Genomic DNA, 24,147 nt, shown 5'->3' on the forward strand with positions numbered 1-24,147 from the left:
TTCACCTCATTTCATCTCCTCATGCAGGCATTTTATCACCTCACATCATCACAAGAAGGGTGAGTACAATACAGTAAGATATTTGCAGAAAGAAAGACCACAACTTGTATTCACATAACTTTTATTATGGTATGTTGTTATAATAGTTCAATTTTATTATTAATTATTTTGTTAATCTCTTACTGTGCCTAATTTATAAATTAATCTTTCTCATAGGTATGGTATATACTGGGTTCAGTACTAGTTACAGTTTCGGCATCTACTGGGGGTCTTGGAACATATCCCCGTGGATAAGGGGGCAACTACTACATTTTGTTGGTCATAATGAATAGTGTTGTTACAGACATTCATGAACAAATTTGGGGGGGAAATTCATTTCTTTTGGGTAGATACCTAGAAGGAGAATTGTTAACTGTGTATTTAACTTTTTTTTTCCTGTGTATTTAACTTTAAAAACAATCCTACAAATTGTTTTCCAAAGTAACGATTTTATTTTGCATTTCCACCAGCAATGTATGAGAATTCCAGATGCTGCATACCCTTGTCTGTACTTGATATTATCAGTCTTTTAAATGCAGCCATTCTAGCAGGTGTATTTTAATTTCACTGTGGTTCTAATTAGTATTTTCCTAGTGACTAATGATGCTGACCATCTTTCCATGTGCTTGTTCACTATAAATTCACCATTCTCATCCAATTCACTAGCAGGTTTTCATGAATAAACATTTCCCAGGTTGTTGCTTGCCTTTGGGATGGTTGTTGCTTACCCTGAAATGGTCATTTTAACAATTTGCCAGTTTATATATGGTTTCTGTGGGGCAGAATAGCCCAGCCTTCTCACATCACCATTGTCAAGAGTAGGGTCTTTCAACTAGATTTGGAAGGGTAAATAGAAGTTACTGTACAGTGTGGCTGGAACATTATAGATCTGTCACTTAAATTCTAGGTCTTAAAGACAACAAGTCCTTTTCCTCGAAGAGTCTCAGTCTCACTTTTGTAAGGGAAACAGGCCAGTTAAAAAACATAATACACTGTGATAAATTCTATAATAGGGCTACATCAAGAGGGGTATGAGAACATTTAGGAGCGGCATTAATCAGGTTGAGGAGGTTGGGGAAAGTGAGCTGAGGAGCACTTAAGCAAATGAGAAAGATGGGGTGAGTTACCAGAAGCTGAGAAAGAAGGGGCTGCACCTTACCACTGGAAAATACACATGTACAACATTTATCAGGCACTAGGCCACAGAGTAAGTGTCTAGAATTGTCTGACCACAGTATAAGCTGGAAATTATTAAGAAAAGGATAATTTAAAAGGCATCTGCATTTGGAGAACACACACATACGTATACCTGCATGCACATAAGCACATGGATGTACGTGCATACACACACACACACACACAAGCACACATAAACTTCTAAATAACCCATGGTCAACGAAGAAATCTTAATGGAAATTAGAAAATATTAGAAATAAAAAATAATAAAGCTACTGCACATTAAAACCTGTAGTTCTAGGAAAGCAGCTTTAAAATGCTATAGGGAAAAGTAGAAAGGCTAAAATTAATGAACTAAGCATCCTAATTATGGATTTATAAAAACAAGAGCAGAATCAACCCAAAGAAAGGAAAGAAATAAAAAGGAAAAAAAGAGCAAAAGTTAATGAAATATAAAGCAAAATAAAATATCAAACAAAGCCACCTATTGGTTCTTTGAAAGGATTAATAAATTGAGCAAGCCTCTGCAAGAATAAGAGGAAAAAACATAAATAAATGTTATTTATAAGGAAAAGGTGGACATGCTACAGCTGCAGCAGATATCTCAAAGCTAAAATTATATATTATTAACAACTTTACACCAATTAATTTGAAAAAAAAGCAAGCCCAAAAGGCAAATTTCTCTAAAAATATGCATTATCAAAACTCACTCAGGAAATAGAATAACTCGGGGTGCCTGGGTGGCTCAGTCGGTTAAGCATCTGCCGTCGGCTCAGGTCATGATCCCGGGGTCCTGGGATCGAGCTCCACGTCGGGCTCCCTGCTCGGCGGGGAGCTTGCTTCTCCCTCTCTGTCTGCCTGCCACTCCCCCTGCTTGTGCTCTCCCTCTCTGTGTCAAATAAATAAAATCTTAAAAAAATAAAGAAATAGAATAACTCAATAATTTAATTACTATTAAAGAAATTCAATGAGTAGTTTAAAAAAAAAAAAAACTTCCTACAAAGAAAACACAAGCGCAGATAATTTTATAGGTAAATTCAAAAACAGTTTATCTCATTGAGACTTTTTCAGGAAATAGAAAAAAAGGAACACACCCGAACTATTTTCAAGGGTCTAGGACCTAAGTTAACATTGATGCCAAAACCAAAGTTAACATACAAAGGAAAATTGTAAGCCAATTTCATTTATGGCTATAGATATAAAAATTTAAAATAGAGTATTTGCTGAATCCAACACTATTTTTTAAAAAAAGATCATATATCATGGCTAAATCGGATTTATTCCAGGAAAGCAGGGTTGATTCAACATTTTTAAACAATCTGTTGATATAAATCACCATGTTGACAGATTAAAGATGAAAATCTATATAGATGCAGGAAAAAACATGATAATATTAACAAAAGTTCCTGGTAATTACTTTTAATTAACTGAGAATAGAAGCAAACCTCCTTGGCCTGATCAACAGAAAAGAAACTGTCAAGTTTGGGAAACTACACATGGTACATACAGTATGGCTGATGCTCAAAGAGGTTAGATGACTTGCCTAAGATCATGTACCATAGACCAGACCACATCTTAATTCTCGGATTTTTTCACAATACCATTCTGATGCTGGAAAACAGAACTTTTCACAAAACAATTTAGAATATTCAAGATTTACCATTATACAGATCACATTTATTTGAATCTCAAATATTTCCTCTTTCCAATTAAAGACCTTATGCTCAGCTGCTTCCAGCTAGCTGCTGAGAGAAAGGGATAACATGTCTAAACTCTAAACATTGTTCACGTCATGCCACACTGTACATTGTTTATACTTTCCACCAGGATATATTTATGATACCAAGAAAGGAGCTGATTTTTTTTTTTAAGATTTTATTTATTTGCGAGAGAGAGAGCCCACAAGCAAGGGGAGTGGCAGGCAGAGGCAGAGGGAGATGCAGACTCCCCGCAGAGAAGGGGGAGCCTGATGCGGGACTCTATCCCAGGAGCCTAGGATCATGACCTGAGCTGAAGGCAGCCACTTAACCAACTGAGCCACCCAGATGCCCAAGGAGCTGATTTTAAATAGCTTATATTTCTTCTAGTTTACTTAAAAAGTGGACTCTGGGGCACCTGGGTGGCTCAGTCATTAAAAGTCTACTTTCAGGGCGCCTGGGTGGCTCAGATGGTTGGGCGTCTGCCTTCGGCTCAGGTCATGATCCCAGGGTACTGGGATCGAGTCCCACATCGGGCTCCCTGCTCCTTGGGAGCCTGCTTCTCCCTCTGCCTCTCTCTCTCTCTCTCTGTCTCTCATGAATAAATAAATAAAATCTTTAAAAAAAAAAAAAAAAAAAAAAAAAAAAAAAGTCTACTTTCAGCTCAGGTCACGATCCTTGGGTCCTGGGATCAAGCCCTGCCTGGGGCTCCCTGCTCAGCAGGAAGCCTGCTTCTCCCTCTCCCACTCCCCCTGCTTGTGTTCCCTCTCTCACTGTGTCTCTCTCTGTCAAATAAATAAATAAAATCTTTAAAAAAAAAAAGTGGAGGGACACCTGGGTGGCTCAGTCGGTTAGGCGTCTGCCTTCGGCTCGGGTCATGATCCCAGGGTCCTGGGATCGAGTCCCGCATCGGGCTCTCTGCTCCGCGGGGAGCCTGCTTCTCCCTCTGCCTCTGTCTCTCTCTCTGTCTCTCATGAATGAATAAATAAAATCTTTAAAAAAAAAAAAGTGGACTCTATTTCTACTTAGATAAAACCCTTATCTTTATTCAGAAAGAATCTTGTTCTTTATTAGCTTGTCATTAAGTCAAGAATTGCCTGTAGGGGGGGCACCTGGGTGGTTTGGACGGTTAAGTGACTGACTCTTGATTTTGGCTCAGGTCATGATCTCAGGGTCCTGGGATCGAGCTGTAGGTGGGGCTCAACGATCAGTGGGGAGTCTGCTTGAACATTCTGTCTCTTTCCTTTTTTTTTTTTTTTTTAAAGATTTTATTTATTTATTTGAGAGAGAGAGAGCAGGAGCAGGGCTAGGGGCAGGGGAGAGGGAGAAGCAGACTCCCCACTAAGCAGGGAGCCCAATGCGGGACTCGATCCCAGGACTCTGGGATTATGACTTGAGCTGAAGGCAGACACTTAACCGACTGAGGCACCCAGGTGCCCCATCTCTCTCTCTCTTTCCCTCTGCCCCTCTCCACACTTGCCTGCTCACTCACTCTCTCTCTTTCTCTCTCAAATAAATAAATAAATCTTAAATTAGAAAAAAAAAAGAATTCCCAGTAGGTCCATCTTTACCATCTAAAAATGGCTGAACATAACAGCAACACACGAGCAGGTATTATTGAACAAGTCAGCTCTTTTTCAGAGGTGTAATTTTGATTTCGTATTAAATAATTTTCTGTTGAGTCTGGACAATGTGTTCAACATTAACAGATATTTATTAAGCTCCTACTATGTGCAGACACTATGCTAGGTGATCACAAAATAGGCAATTCACTGTCATGGTACACAAATCAACACAGAACTAATTCTCTCTGTACAGGAATTTTCTGAGTTGGAAGAGAAGCAACACTGTAATCTTCCTTAACTGGGAAATTGAAATTTTTAAACCATTAGAACATTTTAACAGATTTTGTGCCAATTCTTTTTTTTTTAATTTAAACAATTTAGTGATTGAGTTTAATTTTTAAAGATCTTATTGTTCATTTTATTACAAAATGTGGATAAGTCTACCCATTTGGATTCTGTTTTAATCAACTTTGATACTTGTACATATTTTTTCATTTAGGAAAATCTCTTCTCTTTGTATCTTGTGTTTTATTTCCATATCAGGAAGATTTTAAATGGTTAAAATTATTTTAGTTTTGCAATATACCATCCTAAATACAATGCATAAAAAGAGCAAACTTAATGAAATAGTTGGTTTGCCTCTCACGTGTATTTTTATTCAGAGTGAAATTTTCATAATGTATCAACTTTATAATTTAAGCTAATACGTTAATAATATCAATTCCAGAATATTCCTGGGTTGGCACATTGTGACCCTCAAAAATTAAGGTCTTTATATTTGAATGGATAAAGACTTAAACATAAGTCAATAGCCCTCCATCTGACATTTCGATAAAGACCCGGGGTGATGACTAGTCTTCAGGCCTAGAGACTGCCCTTAGTGAGCCATTCAGCTCCTAAAGGCTGTTGTTTCCCTGAGATTTGAGGCTTTTTTATCATCTTAGTGAAGGTATTTCCTAAAGATCCAGACAAAACGTATTCCTTTGCTTTCAAGACAGTTTACCTTTCTTTATCTTATTCATTATCCTTCTATAGAAACACAAAGGCTAAGTTATATTATTGAAGTTCAAGTTTGTCTAGAATCTTTGTTAAGAACATTGTCTTCACTTACTTTCCCTACAGTACAGCACAGAAAAGCATGAGGTGTCATCCAGGTGAATCTCGTGGATTAGGTGCCAGACTGCCACCTGGGTTTAAATTCCAGCTCCAATGCTTACCAGCTGTATGACTTGAAGTTCCTTAAACTCTCAGTACCTTGGATTCCTTATCATTAGTCTAAGGTGGCCAGCTCTAACCAAGTCTTATTTTAGAATGAATCAATTTTCCAGCTGAGAAAACATATCACTATAAAGTTTCATGGCTTAAGGCCCTTTGTTTGGTATGATAGCACACTTTTCTTTATGCTTTTGTCTTTGGATCCCAGCAGTAAATCTTGGGACTTTCCTGCTACCTGGTCTTGTTCTCCAGATCTTGCCCTTCCCACCCCCCAGCTTAGAAGTGAAGCATGGCTGTCCTTGAAGAGAAATGGACCCTAAGTGGAAGGTACTCATTTCTTTTCTCATCCCCAATCTTCATTCCTGTAACTTGCAAGTGAAAGAAACCCTTCAGGGTTCCTTGCCAAGGCAACTAGCTCAATGTCTTCACTGCATGGTTCAAAACATTATATCGTCAAGAGTTTGTGGTATGAGACATGGTCTTCCTCTAGTTTCAGTGAATGATGATCTTTCTTTAAGTTTGATGTTTTTTCCTTGTAAATATATTTCCGGTAGGGAATTCAGTAAATATATATTCACTGTAGTAGTTATCTATTTTTTATATCAAATATCTAATCTCTCCCTTAGAGAACTATAACATCCCTACTCTTAGCTCTGTTATTGAGGTTAATCTACCTCCACACCTGGGCTTTGGCAGGAGCTATTCTAATCCAAAACATGTATTTTATTTACCTCCTAATCACCAGTGATTAGTTCAGGGATTAGGATGAGCTTGACATTGCTGAGGTCCTTAACCTGGAAAAAACAGCTAAACAATGGATCCTGCTAATATAATTTGAGCTCCAAATCAAGCTAGATCTACAAAAACTAAAATTGAGTTTTGATATGATTTTATGTATTCATTTAAATGTCATTATATAAAAAAAATAAGGCCAAATGTGAAGATCTGCTTAGGAAACCTGTACTTTTTTGCTCATTGTACTGCCACTGTTAAAATACTATCTTGGGCCATGCCCATGATAAAATAGGAGAGGACTTTGTTAGGCACAAGCCCCAGATGCTTCTCCAGAAACAAAGGCACTGACTGGTGTCATATCCCTCCCCCACTCCTCAACATAAACACAGAGCCATCTGAGGGAAAGTCAACCAGGACAATGACTACCTAACTTGCTTACACCAAGCCACCCACCCCACCCCATGCTCTGGTGGGACTGCCCATTTCAGTCAAGCTTGTCTCAGTCCCAGTGAGGCAGCCACCCCCCCCCCCCCCCCCCCCCGCCGCCAGAAGACAAACACAAACCCCTGCCCACAACAGATCTTCCATCCAGAGAGTTCTGTTGGGCCTCAATTCTGGTGGAGTTGGTGTCAGGTCTCATTTTGCAAGTAGATTAGAGCACACCTAGTTAAAACTCACCACATTCAGGCCAGGGACCAGACACTGTCCACAGCAGTCAAGAAGCAGACCACTGGCCTGAAGGATAGCAGCCAAAACATGACAGCTGAGTGCACACAGCATATACCGCAGACACCCTGTGAAGCGCCAGGCCCTGGGCACTACATGACCTCTTCATAAGGCCATTACTTTCAGGGGCAGGAGACATAACTAGCTTTTCATATCCATATCCAGGAGGCACGGGGAATGCCCTTCAAAATCACAAAAGCAAGCCAACACCTAGACATAATCTAATTAAATTTTCAAAATATAATGATAAAAAAATCTTAAAAGCAGCAAGACAAACGAAGTCCTTAACTTACAAGGGAAAACCCATAAGGCTAGCTGGAGATTTCTCAGCAGAAACTTGGCAAGTCGGAAGAGAATGGCATGATATATTCAAAGTGCTGAATGGGAAAATCTGCAGCCAAGAATACTTTACCCAGCAAGGCTATCATTCAGAATGGAAGCAGAAATAGAGTTTCCCAGGCAAACAAAAACTAAAGGAGTTCATGACCACTAAACCAGCCCTGCAAGAAATATTAAAGGAGGAGAGGGGTCACCTGGGTAGCTCCGTCGGTTAAGTGTCTGCCTTCGGCTCAGGTCATGGTTCCAGGGTCCTGGGATCGAGCCCCATATCAGGCTCCCTGCTCAGCAGGGAGCCTGCTTCTCCTCTCCTGCCCCCCCCCCGCTTGTGTTCTCTCTCTCTCTGTCAAATAAATACACCAAATCTTAAAAAAAAAAAAAAAAAAAAGATTAATTCTTTTTTTAAAGTCTTTTATCTCTGTGGTAAGGTCTCCTGATGTCTTCTATTCTTTTCTCAAGCCCAGTGAGTATCCTTATGATTATTGCTTTAAATTCTTCATCAGGCATGTTACTTATGCCTGTTTTGCTTAGATCTCTGGCTGTGACCTTATCTTGTTCTTTCATTTGGGATAAATTTCTCCATCTTGGCATTTTGTCTAAGTCTCTGCCTTCTTCTGTATGATGGAAAAGTCTTTTTTTTCTTAGTGTAAAGCATGCCAATTTTATTTTTTTGAAAAACTAGTCATTACTTCCAATGTTATATTATTGCTTATTCTGGTCTCTATTTTATTTATTTCTGATTTTTATTATTTGCTTTCTCTACTAAATTTGTTAAGTTTCTTCTTTTTCTAGTTCCTTGGGGTTTAATGTAATTTCAACTTTTTTTCTTAATATAAGCATTTATAGCATAAATTTCACTCTACCATCTGCTTTTGCTGCACCCCATAGGTTTTCAAATATTGTTTTCTTTCTTGTTTGTTTTGACATATATGGATTTGCTGTTTGATTTCTTACTTGGGCCATTGCTTGTGCATTAGTGCTTTGTTTAATATTTACTATTATTTAATATTAAAAATATAAAATAGAATGTTGGTAGCACACACTCCAATCTCTAGGGCAATTTATTAACCTTTTATCTCTACAGGGAGAATATCAATCAATGGTTCCTAAAAGCTGGTCTGCACAACGGGATTGGTCAGTGACAACATTCCCACCAACCCATAGCATTCTTTTCCGATAAATTCTACTGCTATATGATGGTGAGCAGAACTCTGAGCCAAGTCCTAGGCATGAGAGGCAACTGAGGGGAAGTGCTCTGAAACTCTCTTCCTACTCTAACTAGATAACTGGCTGGAAAATTCCACCTCACTTCAGGGAGTAGCAGAAGGAACTGGAGGCATGGAGGCCATTGTTTTGTGGCTTTTAGTTGTGCCCAAGATATCCTGAACCAGTATTATGTGGCTTCCGTTATAGACAGCATACTTAATACAACCGAATTCATAAGGATAGTGACAAAAAACAGAATCTTAGAACAAGTTGACATTTTAACTCTAGTCTGTGTTGAAGAAGATTCCAAGATGGCAAACTTATATCCAGATGACAATTAAACAGTATAAATGTTATAAAATGGAAAGGGATTGTAAATTTTCCACTTTTGGATTTTCAAAAATGTATCCTTTTTTGAGTATCTTAGTAGAATCCTGCTAACCTTCTGATGTGAAGGTTTGCCCTTTATTTTAACTATAGATTCCTTTTGGTGTGAGAGAAAAATTTTCTTTCCTTTATGATATTAGAATGATAGTATAGTAGTATTTATTTTTGCCAAGTACATTTCAAAATTTGCTAACCTTAGGTTGGGCCCACATTCCTAATTTTTTATTACTAATCCATGACCTTAAAAAGCTTGGAGGGGCACCTGGGTGGCTCAGTCAGTTAAGCGTCTGCCTTCAGCTTGGGTCACGATCCCAGGGTCCTGGGATCAAGCCCCACATTGGGCTCCCTGTGGCTCCCCCTGCTTGTACTCTCTTGCTCTCTCTGGCAAATAAATAAAATCTTAAAAAAAGATAAAAAAAATAAAAAGCTTGGAAACCAATGAGACACAGTGTTGGTTGTACGAATTCCCATTTCCAGGCTAGCCTTAAACTGCCCATGCCTGCCATTAAAAAATATGTATACACACACACAAACACACACACACATATATATATATATATACATAGTACACTTTCATTTTAGAAAGGACACATTTGACTTTATAAATTTTATTTCTTAAGATTTTAATTAAAATAATTTAAAGAAATACACCACACAGAAATGTTACAGAAATACAAAAAAATTATATAGGCAAACAATGGATAATAAGAATTCTTTTTAAAAGAGATACACAATGATAAAAAAAAGAGAGAGAGATACACAATAGGGAAGAAAAATGAACAATTTTTATATACTATTCATACATTAATTATAAACCATAGCAGTAAAAGCTTTCCGAACATTGGCAAGAAAAGCCGAGAAATTGTTGGTCTTCCTTACATTCTCTTGAAATTCTGCCAGGCACTCAAGATGAGGAGCACTATCTGACACTAGAAGGAAAAAAAAAAAAATAGAAGATAATTTGAATGAGATTTTTTTATGGAAGAGAAGTGTTTCTAATTTAGATGCTTTCATCTAATTCAAATCATTTCAAGTCCATTTTATTGAAATGCTTTGAGCACAGAACAATAGATACAACTGATTTTCATATCCTAACTATCTTTTGGACCTCTTCTTTGTTTAATCTCTAAATACTAAAATCTTAAGTACTACGATCTTACTTTAAAGGTAAACGGGTGGTAGTCAAGGGATTGAAGAGCTTAGTGATAAAGAACAGAATGCCATTTCCCATCATCTTTCTATACATTTTGTTTTAACTAAACTGTTTTAACAGGTGTGTGTGTTGTTTTTTTAAACAGTTAAGTCAGTTTTCTCTGTAAACCTTTGGCTTGACTTCTAGTTTCTGGTCACTAGATCAAAAGAGAACAACTTTCAAAGCCAACTTTTAATAATTTATAACTATGGGAAAAAATCTAAACTTTTATAAGTTTTCATTAGAAAATGTGACTGCCATTCTAAAAGTGTATTCTAATTATAAGGCTTCCTAATCAAATGAGACACAAAGTCCCAAGTAAACAGTACAGCTCTCACATGTAGTTGTACAAAATGGTACATCTTGGGACCAAGTCTCCAGTGAGGGTGGTCAAAGGAAAGGAATGATCCAGGTTTCTCTCCCAACAATTTAGTCCTTTGTCCAAGGAGAAGAAATTCGACCATGTCAGACTTCTAGCTCTTTGGTTGAGATCGCTTAGGAAACAAGGACCATGACCATAAGAGAAAGAATAGCGAAGAGCACTTGGTTCAAAATCACACTGTAGATTCTATTTTAATACACTATCAAATACTGTGATACTATGTAGCAAGAGAGAATATACAATTTGGAGAACACTAAAAACCTAGGTATGTGGGTTTTTTGGGTTTGCTTTTTAAAATTTAGCACTCATTAAAAAAAATTTACTGAGAGAATATATAAATACAATATACAATATAAATTCCATGAGAATGAGGACCGAGTCACCAGAGTACATTAGGGAGCCAACTCAGCAGCTCTCCTGAGTGTGTATCTGCTATAAATGCTTTAAGATGAGAACACAGGTCTAATGAGCTGAGAAACATTTTCCTGAATTCCAATAAATGAAAAATTACCTTAAAAGGGGCATTAGAAGAATTAAAAAGAAATAAATATATTTCCATTCTCTTCTTGTTCCCCCTATTATCAATCATATATATTCCCCATAAATTGATGACCTTCTGGCCTGCTGGAGAATCAGTAAGTGAGCTAAATTATCAATGTGTGGGATTTTTCAGGAGACAGTAATATTTCTTAAATTGATTTTTGGGAAGATAAATGATCACATTCTGATGACTTAGCATTTGCTTTTAAAATCAACTACTTGCATAAATTATAATATTCATATTTACATAGTTATATCCTTTATAACTTTAGCTTTAAGTTCTCTAAAAGGATAATTCAAACTTGTATATGAAATGCATTGATCTGTGGCCTTTAACACTTTTCTGCCACTGTGGCACCGTGCCGTTCTGAAGAAAAGGGACATATTTAGGATCCTACATAATAACTACAAATCACAACTATACTCACAGGCTTTAGAAGACACTATCCCATGAAGCAAGACTGGCAAAGAAAGCACTACCTTGTGGGAATTACTTTCCTTCCTATTACTTTCTATGTGGAGTCAGATAACATTTGGGGATGCCAATCTTAAATACTAGTTAAGAGATAGGAATACATACCTTCATACTCCTTGGCTTCATTTAGGTGGAGGGAAAACATAAATGGGTTCTCAGGATGCTTAGGGTCAATATTAGTGAATATAAACTGTAATTTATCACCTGAAAAGAGAGATTAGATTATTTGGTATGAGAATATTTTATCGTGCCAAGGGTTTCAATGGAGATGAGCTTTCTCACCTGTCCTTAATATCTATATGCTAAATACATACATACATACATATATATATTTAACCAAACCTCCAAATGTACAAGTTACAAATTAGTTTTAAATGAACTGTAGTATAAATATGATTTTTTTTTTTTAAAGATTTTATTTATTTATTTGAGACAGAGAGAATGAGAGACAGAGAGCATGAGAGGGAGGAGGGTCAGAGGGAGAAGCAGACTCCCTGCCGAGCAGGGAGCCCGATGCGGGACTCGATCCCGGGACTCCAGGATCATGACCTGAGCTGAAGGCAGTCGCTTAACCAACTGAGCCACCCAGGCGCCCGTATAAATATGATTTTAAAAAGCACAACAAAAGAAAATAATTGATACACTGGACTTCATCAAAAAATAAAAACTTTTGTCCTTCAAAGGATATTATCAAGAGAGTGAAAAGATAACCCACAGAATGGGAGAAAATATTTGTAAATCATATCTCTGACATGGATTTAATATATAGGATATATTTTAAAAAACTACAACTGAACAACTAAAAGAAAAGCAACCCAATTTGAAAATGGACAAAAAGGACTTGAATAGATATTTCTCCAAAGAACAGACACAAATGGTCAATAAGCACATGGAAAGATGCTCAACACCGCTAATCACTGGGGAAATGCAAACCAAACTACAATGAGATATCATTTCACACCTACCAGGACAGCTATAACAAAACAAAACAAAACAAGAAAAGTGTGGATGAAGACAAATGCAAGATGGTGCTGAAGCTGTGGAAAAGTTTGGCAGTGCCTCAAAAAGTTTAAATCAAGAATTACAATAGGACCCAGTGACTCTATTCCAAGGTACATACTCAAAAGAACTGAGAATAGGGACTCCTGTAACTTTGCCAACGTTTATAGCAGCATTACTCACAGCAGCCAAAAGGTGATAATAACCGTGTGTTCACTGATAGATGATCAGATAAACAAAATATGGTATATACACACAATGGAATATTATTTGGTCATGAAAAGGAAGGAACTTCCGATACATGCTACAACATGAATGAACCTTGAAAACATGCTAAGTAAAATAATCCAGATGCAAAAGAACAAATACTTTAGGATTCCACCTATATGAAATACTTAGAATAGGTAATTATAGAGACAGGAAGTAGATTAGAGGTTATCAGGGGCTGGGGGGGAGGAATAAGAAGTTATTGCTTAATGAGTACATAATTTCTGTTTGCAGTGATGAATAATTCTGGAAATGTGCTGATGATTGCACTGCATTGTCAATGTAATTAATGTCACTGAATTGTACGATAAAAATAGTTAAAATGGCAAATTCTAGGTCATAGTTTTACCACAATAAAAAAATGTACTACTAAACAGATTTAATTTGACCTTTTCTACACAGTAATCCAGACTTAATGCCTATTTTCCAAAAGACCTCCAAATGCTCCCAAAGGAGTAAATGCCCATTAGAAATTAAAAATGGCAGCCACAAAGTAGAAACTCACATACATTTTAATTTTGCTCTACAGCATAAAAAATTAGGAAATCTCATTTTAAAAATAGTTGTAATTAGGTCGCGGCTTGCGTGGAGTCAGCTCACGGGTCTGGGAGACCTGAAAATTGAGAGCTTCTTTGTACTCCAGCAGCTGCAACCGACAGCTCTGCGGCCGTCACCACGCCACAAAATGAATACACTGAGTTACACCGGAAGCAATATGGTTATTGTTTGAATTACCATGAAAAAAAAAAGAAAGGTCGAGAGGCTCATGAACGATCAAAGAAGGCAAAAAAGATGATTGGTCTGAAAGCTAACCTCTACCATAAACAGTGCCATGCTGAGACAATACAAATGAAAAAGACTATCAAGATGCATGAAAAGAGAAACACCAAAAAAAAGAATGATGAAAAGACTCCACAAGGAGCAGTACCTGTATATCTACTGGACAGAGAGGGACAGTCCTGAGCTAAAGTACTTTCCAATATGATTAAACAAAAACGAAAAGAGAAAGCAGGAAAATGGGAAGTTCCTTTACCCAAAGTTCATGCCCAGGGAGAAACAGAAGTATTAAAAGTTATTCGAACACAAAAGAGAAAGAAGCAAGCATGGAAGAGGATGGTCACTAAAGTCTGCTTTGTTGGAGACAGCTTTACTCGAAAACCACCTAAATATGAAAGATTCATTAGACCAATGGGCTTACGTTTCAAAAAGGCCCATGTAACTCACCCTGAATTGAAAGCCACCTTTTGCCTGCCAATACTTGTTGTAAAAAAGAATCCTTCATCCCCACTATATACAACTTTGGGCGTTATTACCAAAGGTACTGTAATTGAGGTGAACCTGAGTGAGTTGGGCCTTGTGACACAAGAAGGCAAAGTTATTTGGGGAAAATATGCCCAGGTTACCAACAATCCTGAAAATGATGGATGCATAAATGCAGTCCTGCTGGTTTGACAGCAGTTTCAGACACGAAAATCCTTATAATTACTGAAGACTACACACCGATCAGGAAGACCACCATTATTGTGGTGGTTCTGAATACCACCAAACAGCCTTACGTATCTGCAGTCATCAAGAGAAGTATTTATTCTATTGTGAAAAACATTAAAATAGACATTTATTAAAATAAAAAAAAATAGTTTTAATTACAAAAAGTAATATTGAAAAACATGTCTTACATTTTTAATCAAAATGAAATAATTACATTAGTACACCAGATTTTAAAAACAAGATTTATTGATTTATTTATTTATGAGAGGGGTGGGGAAGGGCAGAGGGAGAGAGAATCTTGAGCAGATGCCACGCTGAGCAGGGAGCCCGACACCTGTCGCAGGTCGCTGGGTTTGATCTCACAACCCTGAGATCATGACCTGAGCTGAAACCAAGAGTCTGTCACTTAGCTGGCTATGCCACCCAGGCACCCCCAGTACACCAGATTTTTAGAAGTGTTAATAGAAATGGGAGGGAAACATGCCAATGAAAAAAGACTTCCTAAGATAATGAAGGGTTTAATTTGGGTTGTCTTCTTTAAAAAACATTTCCTGACTTTTGAGGGCCATGAGAAAGTTTTATTTTTAAATCTAAAATAATTCTAAAGCTTTCTGGTTCAAAAGCACCTCAGGATGACAGTAAGTCCAATGGATCAAAAATTCAGAGCTGGACCCTGTATCCTGTATTTCCCTCTAATCAAAAGGTTATTATTTTTTATTAAAAGCTTATTCCAACAGATGGAGGGGTGGGGCAGAAACAAGACTCACAGATATATGAATGAAGAGCCCAGACAATCAAAGAAATATAATTAAATATACAGAAAAAAGGTTTACCTTTTCATTAATAATCAAAGAAATGCACTTAAAAATAAATGCTCCAATTATATCAAGTCAACTACCAAAAAAAACCCAAACACAAACAAACTTAAAAAACTACAATTCTTGCAAGAAGACAATGAAATGGGTACTCTTTACATTGTAGAGAGATGTGCACAAAAGAATTAATATGGCAGGCCTGATGCTGCTATCATTAAGAATTTTAGAAAGGCCTGCTTGCAAGTTGGTCATTGGCTGGTGTTGGGGCCCCCCAAACCACCCCAGATTTGAAGAGTCACAAGGAGGAATCATAGGACTCCCCACAGGGTCATACTCACGGCTATGATTTATTAGAGAGAAAGGCTACGGCAAAATCAGCAAAGGGAAAAACACATGGGGTGAAGTCTAGAGAAAACCAGCACAAGCTGCAAGAGTCTCTGATGAGCTTCCCTGATAGACAACACTTTACACGTATTGTCACATTCAGTGCTAAGGGAACTAAGCACATCCTGTGTGACTCTGCTGGATTAAGACTCTTAAAAAATTATGTCTGAAAAAGTGTTTCTTTTAGACTTTGCCCCAGTGCCTTTTTTGGGCTGATTTTGTTTTGTATCCTCTCTGCAATAAATCTGAGCCATGAATATGACTATATGCAGAGTCCTGTAAGTCTTTCTAGGGAATCACCAAACCTGACGGTGATCTTGGGGACTGCTAACACAACAAATATTGATATAAATTGGCACATATACTACACATAACGCCATTAAAATATTTACATGCTTTAACCCAGTAATGCCTCTCTGGGAATTCCATGGAAATTATACAAAAGAAATGGAGAAGTCTATATTCACTATAGTACTTCTAAAACCGAACCACAGGCAGAATCCAAAGGTTAAGTTAGAAACAAACCTGTATTAAATGATAGATAAAAGATTGGATAAATTAAGATACATTAACGGAATGAATTATTACACTACCATTTTAAAACTACCAAAGGAAGGCGATAGCAACTGGAAAAATGCTAATCATACAATACCAGTAAGAACAAGGAACAAAAATTATTTTCGTGGTGGCAATCATGCCAAAAATACATTTATTAAAATACTGGATGATAAATAACCAAGACAGCAGTAATTATGTTAGGATGATAAAAATGTTTAAATTCTTTCCTATTTTCTAAAAAGTTAATAATGTTGTCATTATTTTCTTTGAGAACATTTTTTAAATTCCCTACTTAAGATATACCTTTCTAATCTCGTATGTTTTACTTACATTAATATACATACCATAAATTTTTCGAATTTCTAGTCCAAGTCGATCTTTATATAAGTCTGCAGATTTCTGTAGTCTTTTCAACCTCTCTTCATTAGCTTTGTTAGCAGCAGAAATAGCTATGATTTTTTTAAAAAATACACATATTTGAATATGAAATTTTTTTAGACAAAGAGACTTCACAGCATAAAAAATGTGCTTAATAGTTCCTGGCAGAGAATGTGTGATCAATAACTCTGTTGCATAAAATATACTATGGCTTCTCCAGACAAATCTAATTTAGTGAAACTGTCTCCCACTCTGCTTAATTAAGCTGCCATATCAATTGCATTATCACTCTGGTTATATTAGAAATCAAAAGGACCTTTAAGTAAAACAAGATAAAATACAGCCCACTTAGCTAACTTCACACAGCTTCCTTGCAGAACTGAGTGGCTGGCTATGTCCCTGAGGCATGTCATCCATTTTTAGTAATGAACTGGAGAGAAGGCAAGAGATACAGAATTGTGAACCATCACCACTTTGAAATTTAGGTTAATGTTTTAAATATGTGTATAACTGGAAACTTACTTTCCTTCTTCTTAGCATATTCTTCCTTAAGATCCTGAATATTTGCAGTCAGTACTTCCAGTTCCTGCTTTTTGTCTTTTATTTCAGCAATCAACCTTAACAAGTTATCTTTTTTTTCTTGAATGAGGTTATTCTGCCTACAGATCTCTGTAAGAAACACAAAGTGTTAGCTAGAATATATATACTTTGCTCTCCAACATCTATCACAGATAAGAAATAATTGACTTTCGGGGCGCCTGGGTGGCTCAGTTGGTTAAGCGACTGCCTTCAGCTCAGGTCATGATCCTGGAGTCCCGGGATCGAGTCCCACATCGGGCTCCCTGCTCAGCAGGGAGTCTGCTTCTCCCTCTGACCCTCCTCCCTCTCATGCTCTCTGTCTCTCATTCTCTCTCTCGCAAATAAATAAAATCTTAAAAAAAAAAAATTTAAAAAAAAAGAAATAATTGACTTTCATAAGATCAATAATGTTTTAGTTGGTAAGTGCTTCCTAATGGTTCAAAAATTATAAAGAACAAAAAGAAAAAAATCCTATTCTTTTCTATTTGCATTTGAAAATAAAAGACCCTGCAGCTCTACTCTTCAAGTAAGTACATAAATAAAGCTCACCATCAAAGACAACCAAAATCCGGACAATGTTTTTACACAGTGCTTTAAAGAAACGGTTCATTCTAATGTTGTATTAATGATTCTGGAAGACACTAAAAAAAAAAAACAACAGAAAGAAGTGAAGGAAGAGAGGAAGGGAGACAGAGAGGAAGGAAGGATGAAACCTCATTTATATTTGTAATAAACAAAACATCTAGGAATAATCTAGATCAAGAAATATGTAGGCCCTATATGAAAAAAAGGGCAAAACCTGTCTGAGACATGTATTTGATTTGACCTGGATGTATGGAAAGACATTTTATGCTTCTAAATATTATAAAGATGTCACTATTTCCCAAATCCATTTCTACATTAATGCAGTCCCAGTGGAATTTGAGGGAAGGGAAAGGGAAGACCTAAAAAAGTAACTATAAAATTTATCTGACGAATACACAGGTGAGAAGAGTTAAGGAAATACAGTAAGAAAAATAATGAGGAAAGGGACTTGTCCTATTAAATTTAACATCTGTGATTGTGACACTTTTAATACAATAGTGGGGTACCAGCTGAAGAAATGACATACAGTTTAGTTAAAACAAAAACTGCATTTCCAAACAAACATTGGTATATTTAGGAAATTAATATGAGAAATGAAATATAAAAACAAGTGGTAGATGGTTCCCCAAACCGTGCTGAAATCCAAAATAAATTCCATATTTATTAAATATTTAAATATAAAATGAAATCTTACAAAACCTAAAAGGCAGTATCTGAATATAAAATTACTTCTATGGGGAAAGATCTTTTTACTCAAAGGCAAAAAGAAATCAAAGAGAAAAACATATACCAGCTACATAAAAGTTAAGTAGGCGAAAAACCTCATATTTGATTCAAATAAGCAAACTCTACTATATGCTAGGAACTTTGTTCAACACCTTATACTTCTGTAAATTTACTTAAATTTCACTATTATACATTTTGTAGATCTAATTTAAAAGAGGAAAAAGGCTCAGCAGATGACTAACGTGCCCAAAGCTTTACTTGCTAGGATGCAATAAATAGAAGACCTGGATTCAAACTCAGGATTTGACTTTAAAGACCATGCTTTTGAGCATTAAATATTCTCCCCAACTGTTTTTTTTTTTTTTTTTAAGATTGATTGATTTATTTGACAGAGAGAGAGAGAGCACAAGCAGGGGGAGCAGCAGACAGAGGGAGAGGGAGAAGCAGGCTCCTTGCTGAGCAGGGAGCCCAACTCAGGGCTCAATCCCAGGACTCCAGGATCATGACCCAAGCCAAAGGCAGCCACTTAACTGAGCCACCCAGGTGCCCCTCCCCTGACTGTTCTTAATCTAAAGAAGACACAAATATAAAATTCCTAAGACAAAAACAGACAAAAGAATAAACAGAGGAAATGTAGACTGCAGATGGTTAATAAATATGAAAGACAATTTAACACAAGTAGTAATCACAGAAATGCAAATAAAGCAATAACATACCAATTTTAATTTAGTACAACAATGTTTACAAAAATAATAGCTAGCAGTTGAGAAGAATGCAAAATACTAGAGTTCTTGTAGCATATCTTTGACATTGCAAAACAAGTCTTAAGGATATTCATGTCCTTTGATTAGTTATTTCATTTCTACAAGTTACTTTAAGAAAACAAGATGTGTGCAAGTACTTATATACAAAAGATTATTTTCAGTATTATTTATAATGGTGAAAAACTGAAAACATCCTAAATGGCTCATGGGTAAATTATTAAATACAGTAGATCCATAAGGTAGAATATTTTTTCAAAGAATTTAGCAATATGGAAAAATACTCTAAAAAAAAAAGTTATATAGACACCATGAACAAAATTATGTCAAAAATACTACATAGCACATGAAAAAGAAAAAAGAAAAAAAGTACGTCACTTTGTTAAATATGATTCTCAACGTTTCAGATAATTTGTTTACTTTTCTGTATTTTCCAAGAATTTGGACATGATCATATATTATGTCAAGTATAATTTAAAGATAGACATTTTATCAGAATTAACAGAAAGAAAAATGCTTTAAAAAAAAAAATTCAATTTAAACCAAAACCAAAGCCAAAAACAGTTCAGCCATTTCTTCTCCCAAACCCTGCCTCTGGCAACCACCAATCTGTTATCTATGAGTTTGCTTGTTTAAAAAAAAATTTTTTTTTTAGATTCCACACATATCATATAGTATTTGTCTCTCTGCCTTATTTCACTTAGCATAATGCCCTCGAGACCCATCTATGTCACAAATGTCAACATTTCATTACTTTCATGGCTTTATTCTATCGTGTATATATATATACACACACACCACAATCACTTTATCCACTCATCCATCTATGAACACACAGGTTGTTTCCTTAACTTGGCTATTGTAAATAATAAACACGGGGGTGCAGATATCTTTTTGAGTTAGTTTTCATTTTCCTCTAATAAACACCCATAGTGGGGATCATATGGTAGTTCTATTTTTAATTTTCTGAGGAACCTCCATACTATTTTCCAGAGTGGCTGCTATAGAAAAATGCTACTTTAAAAAAAGGTAAGTATGTTGTATGACAAAAGAGATGCATATTTAAAGTCCAAAGGTCTCGGTTCCATCCTGGTTTCTCAGTTGTCACCCAAGGACCTTGGTCAAATTACAACTTTGGCGACGCTTATGAAACAAGAATAATGATGGCGGCTCCCTGTATTTACTTCATAGGGCTAGAGTCTCCAATGATAATAATATGGAAACTTCTAAACTATTAATGATACATAAATACCATATATGTCAGTGTTTTTCTTACAACATTTAAAGAACCGTATGGGGGCACCTGGGTGGCACAGGCAGTGGGTGTCTAACTCTTGATTTTGGCTTGAGTCGTGATCCCAGGGCTGTGGGATCAAGCACATCGGCCCTGTGCTCAGCGCAGAGTCGGCCTGTGATTCTTTCCCTCTGCCCATCCCCCCCCCACCCCTGCTCTCTCAAATAAACAAATAAATAAATCTTAAAAAAAAAAGGTTCTGGAACCTTTCAGAAAGAAAAGAGAAGAAAGAATGAACTGTATGGATTTGTGCCCACACAAATGTAAGGGCCCTTGATGTTGCATAACTATTATTTTACGTGTACATAGTCAGCTGTCTCTTTTATTCTCTAGGGCAGGTATTTCAAACTTTCACTACTACTCACCACACAAACCCTCCCTCGAATTTTCCTTCCATGTGGAAAGGTTGTTTCATGCTAACACTGGAAAGAGCAGACATTTTGGCTGCACTCTTAAACCTTGTATCTATCAAATGTATGACCTTAGCTAAGTTTCTTAATCTCAGTGAGTTTCAAACTTCTGTCTTGTAAAGATTTCAGGATTTAAGAGCCTGGTCCATAGTAAATGCCTCTCACTTTGAACAGAGGATCTTCCTCCTTTTGATAAATAGAAGGAACAGATGCTCCAGGTGGGCCAGAATTTTTGGCTAATTTGTTCTCTGCAGTATCTTCCTAGAAGGGTACCTGGCACAGAGTAGCTACTCAACAAACATGTGGTGAGTGAATAAGTTCCCTCAAGCTTGCTGACTCCCCACATGTATCTGTATCAGTATCCTCTCCTGACAGAGTACCAGTGGCTCCTTCTCCAATCTATGGTTAATCCAGATTCCCTCCCCTCTATTCTACTACTCATTGTCCCCTGACCCTTTTTTCAACATCTGTTTCTCCACTGACTTCTTTCCTGCAGCAAATAAACATGCTCATTTTAGGGTAGACACCTTAAAAATGAAAAAAATTCTGTGCTCACTCAGCCCATTCCATTATTACAGCAATTATTACCATGTATTTTAATTGTGGATTCCCTGTTTGTATATTCCACTAAATTGTAACCAGTATGTAGACATTATACTTTGTGCACTGTTGTCTCCACGCTAGACAAATATCAGTCAAATCTTAACTGAATTAATTAAACTTAGGTAAATTATATTTCTGTTCAAGCATAAACTGTTATTTTAAAGAAAAACAACTGATAATGCTTTTAGATTTTAGACTATTTCGAGCATATTTTCACTACGGGTCATCTTTAAGAGCACACTGAGACTCATAGTAGCAAAAATTGATAGTTTCAAACTTACGTTTCTAACCCCCAGCAATTCTACAAACCAAGAATGTTTACACACACACACATACACACAAGTGGTTTTCCTTTCTGCTTGTGGTTACAGAAGAAATGAAAACAATAAAAGGGCAAGGAAACTTCAGGGCAGCTCAGAAAGTAAATACGGGTAAAAGGCTAGCATTATAGCCTACCAGGGTTCCAAAATCAAACGCCTTCAGGGGCCAGATAATAAGTGGGCAAAACAAAGCCAAAGAAATTATTGGGGATTGTAGCAAATTAAAGGACACATGTTCCATCTAAAGACATTCCATTAATAGTGTTTAAAACATGGTGCCGTGAAATTTAGCCTGTGGCCACAAGTCTGTGATCTGTAAGAATTCAATAAAACCTACACATACACCGTGGAAACTCCAGAGTGGTATAAACGAGAGGGCAAGAATAACAGGAAAAATATGGAGAAAACAGTCAAGAGTACTAACCCTACCCCCAAAGAACGGAGGAACTCCAGCTTTTCAACCCCCAGCCTATGACTTCCAATGAGAAAACAAACTCATTTTTCAAATAACTGGCATTTACACATCAGCACAGATGAATCTCACAAGCATACTGATGAATAAAAAAAAGGGACAGGATACACACAAAATGATGCCATTTATATAACATTCAAAAAACAATACTAAATACTAAGAGGTTAGTTCTGGAAGGTGGGAGAAGAGAAAAGTATACATGGGATGTTCTATTTCTTAAGCTGGGCTGTAGGTACACAAATGTTTATTAGTTTTATATGTATGTGTATATATACACACACACAATACATTGTTTTATTTGTATGAGGGATTGCCTAAAGATGTTCAATCTAAAAAAACTCTGTGATCTACAGTTTGTCACCTACGATTTTGATATTCCAGAAACATCTCAACCATTCGTTCTTCTTCCTTTAATTTCACAGACAGCTTTTCTGAAAGAGAAATTGGAATTGAAGTTTCAATTCAGCTGAAATAACATAAAAAGCAAGAACAACAAAACAGCATGTTACAAGTTAACTTCAGTTACCTCCACATGCTTTGATGGAGTCTTTGTAGGTATCTCTTAGTCCCACCATCCCACAGGAAGTGTCACTGACAGTGCTTTTGAATTTATTCCAAAATTCGTTTATGCTTTTATCAAATAGTGCAAGTTCGTCCTCTATCATTTTGGAAGAAAATGCTACAGAACAAATAGAACATTATATTTCTTATGAGTCATTGAAATCAAATCAGGCTCACATTCCAATCAAGCGTATTTTGGCAGTGTGACCTTTGCTAGAAAAGAGTTAGCAGTTTACTTTTAACTCTAGATATTCCAGGGCAGATCAAGCCACCTGGACTTAACCACCGTTAAGATGCAAGATTCCAGGAAAGACATCTTTACCTCCCAGGGACTTGTCAGTAGTGTAACTGCACAAGACACTCACACAGCTCTATGACCTTGGGAAAATGATTCTGACTCCGTTTTCTCACAAGTAAAATTGGTAACTTATAAGGCGTTTCCAGCTCTGACCATCTGAATTCTGGCCTGCATTGCCAGGTCCCAGATGGATGGCCCCCTCTCACAGGATAAGACCCCACATCTAGCCTGTCTCTCCCTCCCACTAAGATCAGGAAAAGTAGCACTGAACAGGCGACTGGAGTGGGAATTTAGTGGGCTTAGTCCAGGAAAGGTACAAGTCACCTGCACTCTCTGGGTCTTGGTGTCCTCTTCTGTAAAACAGTGTCCCGTAAGACTGCAGGCTCCACCAGTTTTCTGTACCGCTAATAAAACCTTCCCAGGAGGGCCACAGACCTCTCGTTCGCTGAAACCCGGAACCTTTCAGCCTCACCGCCGCCCACCCGACGTGCAAACAACAAGCGGTGCATTTCAGACCTCGTTCTCGAAAATAAATCCCGCCCGGAAACCCACTTTCCCTTATCGCGACAGGCGGATCGGGGAGCCCTGGTGAGTTCCCACCTCCCTCACCTTCTCCAGGAGGCCTGAGCCCCGCCACCTACCCACAAAAGACCTGAACCAATTCGAGCCAAAACCGGGTCTCCAGAACCAGGTCCCGCAGCCGCGCCGACTTTCCTATTTCAAATCTTAGGGCGCCTTGCTCCTCCCGCCCTCGGGCGCCCATTCGCCTTCGGATTGGCTGATAGCTAGGCTCCTCATGACGGGATTGGTTGATCTAGCCCTCCGGGATTCTCGCGAAAAGATAGGGGAAGTGCATTCTGGGATTTGTAGTTTTCTCTGAGACAAGTCGGACTCTCAGCTCTGCTTCGTAAAATACTAATTAATAGCTCCAGAGGGACTCGCCCCAGCACAAGGCCTTCATCAATTTCAAATAAAGGC

The 24,147-nt window shown here is 37.2% G+C and overlaps 1 protein-coding gene and 1 pseudogene across 2 annotated transcripts; one reads left to right on the forward strand and one right to left on the reverse strand.

Annotated features, from left to right (window-relative positions):
• Positions 1 to 9,657: 9,657 nt before the first annotated feature.
• On the reverse strand, positions 9,658 to 23,937 carry SPC25 (SPC25 component of NDC80 kinetochore complex). 2 transcript variants are annotated; one of them, XM_045868671.2, is made up of 7 exons: positions 23,811 to 23,937; positions 22,837 to 22,989; positions 22,676 to 22,741; positions 17,083 to 17,229; positions 16,527 to 16,631; positions 11,777 to 11,875; positions 9,658 to 10,011 (listed from the first exon to the last, which is right to left on the reverse strand). In XM_045868671.2, exons 2-7 carry the CDS (start codon positions 22,973 to 22,975, stop codon positions 9,887 to 9,889), a joined length of 681 nt encoding a protein of 226 aa, XP_045724627.1. In that variant the 5' UTR covers positions 22,976 to 22,989; positions 23,811 to 23,937; the 3' UTR covers positions 9,658 to 9,886. The 2 variants fall into 2 exon arrangements, with proteins under 2 accessions (XP_045724627.1, XP_045724628.1); XM_045868672.3 differs by lacking the exon at positions 23,811 to 23,937 and adding an exon at positions 23,494 to 23,795.
• On the forward strand, positions 12,697 to 16,666 carry LOC123838397 (ribosome biogenesis protein NSA2 homolog; annotated as a pseudogene).
• Positions 23,938 to 24,147: the final 210 nt, after the last annotated feature.

Source organism: Mirounga angustirostris, unplaced genomic scaffold (assembly GCF_029215605.1).
Source record: "Mirounga angustirostris isolate CCGP_5_RB_7025 unplaced genomic scaffold, mMirAng1.0.hap1 SCAF_3, whole genome shotgun sequence".
Lineage (NCBI taxonomy): Eukaryota > Metazoa > Chordata > Mammalia > Carnivora > Phocidae > Mirounga > Mirounga angustirostris.